This window comes from Olea europaea, unplaced genomic scaffold (assembly GCF_002742605.1).
Source record: "Olea europaea var. sylvestris unplaced genomic scaffold, O_europaea_v1 scaffold5807, whole genome shotgun sequence".
Classification (NCBI taxonomy): Eukaryota; Viridiplantae; Streptophyta; class Magnoliopsida; order Lamiales; family Oleaceae; genus Olea; species Olea europaea.
The window spans coordinates 10,483-12,935 of record NW_019264147.1 but is presented as its reverse complement, the minus strand read 5'-3'; the positions used below and the strand labels follow the sequence as shown (position 1 = coordinate 12,935).

At 36.2% G+C, this 2,453-nt stretch overlaps 1 protein-coding gene across 1 annotated transcript; it reads left to right on the top strand.

Annotated features, from left to right (window-relative positions):
- The first annotated feature begins 6 nt into the window (after positions 1 to 6).
- LOC111389337 (CASP-like protein 4C2) lies at positions 7 to 2,146 on the top strand. The gene is made up of 2 exons (XM_023014256.1): positions 7 to 599; positions 709 to 2,146. Exons 1-2 carry the CDS (start codon positions 373 to 375, stop codon positions 890 to 892), a joined length of 411 nt encoding a protein of 136 aa, XP_022870024.1. The 5' UTR covers positions 7 to 372; the 3' UTR covers positions 893 to 2,146.
- Positions 2,147 to 2,453: the final 307 nt, after the last annotated feature.

Sequence of the window (2,453 nt, the reverse complement as noted above, 5' to 3'; positions counted from 1 at the left end):
CGAAAAAGAAAGGCTTCACAGTTACTTTGCCTCTGGAGGAGTGTCTCGAAAGCTCCTTTTTGCTATCTTTCTCCTTTGTGCACCTTCCCCGCATTTCCGTATGTCCTTTCTTTCTCTGTCTCTCTGTATAACACTTTCTCTTTCTATATCTATCAATGGAAGTCACGCAAGGCAATATCCCGTGACCTAATAGCCCCAAACGCATTTTCACCTCAACAATATATCAATTTCAAGAATCATAATCAGTAAAGCAATCTTTCAGAAGTTTCTAGGTTATTGCCGCCGCGCCTGTCCTTGTTTGTTTATCATGAATAATGGTGATCACTTTTTATTCTGTTTCAATTATCAAGTGAATAATACTGTAATTTTACAATGAGATCACCACGGCCTCAGGCGGTGGCGACTGGAAATGAGACGCCACCATTGCCGGGAACTCGATTTCAGTCCACCGTTTCTATACACAAGCTTCGCCGTTTCAATATACTGATTCTCGTCTTCCGATTCGCCGCCTTCTGCTTCTCTCTTGCCGCCGCGATTTTCATGTTGACTAATTCCAAGGGCTCGGATTTACCTCGCTGGCAAGATTTTGAAGCGTACAGGTACACGTAAATGTTACAAATTTGCTCTGGATTTTACTTCCTTTTTGTTGTTTAGTATAGATTTTGATTTATCTGGTGGCTGATCGAAGAACTGTTTGTCTAATCGCAGATTTGTAGCTGTTGCAAATTCAATTGTGGCATTATATTCGCTATTGGAAATTGGAGCTTCAATTTGGGAAATTTTGAGAGCTTCCACTATTTTACCCGAAATCATACAGGTTTGGTTTGATTTCGGCCACGACCAGGTACATCTTTTCAGTATACTAGTTGTATTTTTACTTCTTATCTTTTAGAACTTGATTGCTAGATTACTAGTTTGCAACTCTAAATGTCACAAAAAATTCACCTACACCTATAACAAAATTATAATAAAAGGACGGACCAAGTAACATTGGCATTCTGCTTTTTAAATTTATAGCACGTTGATCCTTGGTTAGACTTAGTTGTGTATAACGGGCTAGATTAACACATGCCATGCTTGGTCCGAGGTCTAGACGTGCCAAGTAAGATTGATACTCTACCTTTCAAATTTGTAGCAAGTTGATCCTTGGTTAGTTCTGTAAAACAGATTAGATCAGCCAGCCTATCCAAGCCCCAGATGTTCCAAGTAAGATTGGTACTCTTATCTTGGTTAGATGTGTAAAACAGGCTAGATTGTCCTGGCCTAACATGCACCGTGCTTGGTCCGAGCCCCAGATGTGCCGGATTGCTTTGGTCCTAAGCATCCAAGCATATATTCTTACCATGACAAGTTCATTTGTTTTGAAACTTAAAATGCCATATTTATCTTAAAAAGATAATTATATTCTTTAAGTTAATTTATAACAGAAAAATTCAAAGTAAAAAGCCTCTTGACACTTAAAATACCATAGTTATCAATTCTTCCACCATCGAACACGGATTAGATTTGAAACGGTTTGTATTTCAGGGATTCCCAAATTGATCATTCTTGTAAGAGTGGGTGAGCAGCTCAGTTAGCAAGACTACAAAAGAAGATAGCAAAATGAGTTATTTTTGTTTAAGCTCACATTTTTGTGAAAGAAGCACTAAAAAGTTACCCAAAAAAGTTTTATCCATCTTAAAACCCAACTACAAAATGATGATTTGAAATGTGGTGTAACTAATTTTATTTGGAAGTTTTAGGAGCATACTTTCTTCTTTTCTTCTATATTTGGGGAGAACGCATAAATATCAAATGTTTACTTTGATTTGTTGGTCGTCTCCTTCCAATTTACACTTTTAGAAACACTCCAAAACGGGCTCTAAAACTATTGAAATCCCAAAACCATTTGATTTTGCATTAAGCACAAAATTCTTTTTTTTTTTGCTAGAATTAATATCGACAGAATTAGCCTCTGTGATATAAATACTATTAGAGCCTGTTTGAAAGTGATTTTTTCTTCCAAAAAATTAATTTTTTGACCGTTATTTCACTATTTTCAATCGCTATATTTGACTTATTCTCTCATAGGTGAACCTCACTTTTCTTTTAACGGTCAAAAAAAATTCTCAAAATCACTCCCAAACAGACTCTTAGGGCCTGTTTGGGAGCGATTTTTCTTCTCAAAAAATTAATTTTTTAACCGTTATTTCACTATTTTAGCCGTCATATTTGACTTCTTCACTCACAGATGGACCCAACTTTTCTCCTAACGATCAAAAAATCAATTCTCAAAATCATTCCCAAACAGGCTCTTAGTGTACTACTGTGACTTAATAAGGACTACCAAGAACCTGAATTGATGTATTTAAGCTTGTTGCATGGTTTTATTTAGATGCAGTTACTAATTCATGATCTGGCATGTACAGAATGAAAACTTCATTCTCGATTCTACGAGAATTTTTATGAAAGCC

What these genes read in the sequence shown, in the direction of transcription:
- LOC111389337 (XM_023014256.1), top strand. Translation starts at nt 373, where the DNA reads ATGAGATCACCACGGCCTCAGGCGGTGGCGACTGGAAATGAGACGCCA. An exon ending in CAAGATTTTGAAGCGTACAG is followed by an intron (nt 600 to 708) that starts GTACACGTAAAT and finishes GTCTAATCGCAG; the next exon opens with ATTTGTAGCTGTTGCAAATT.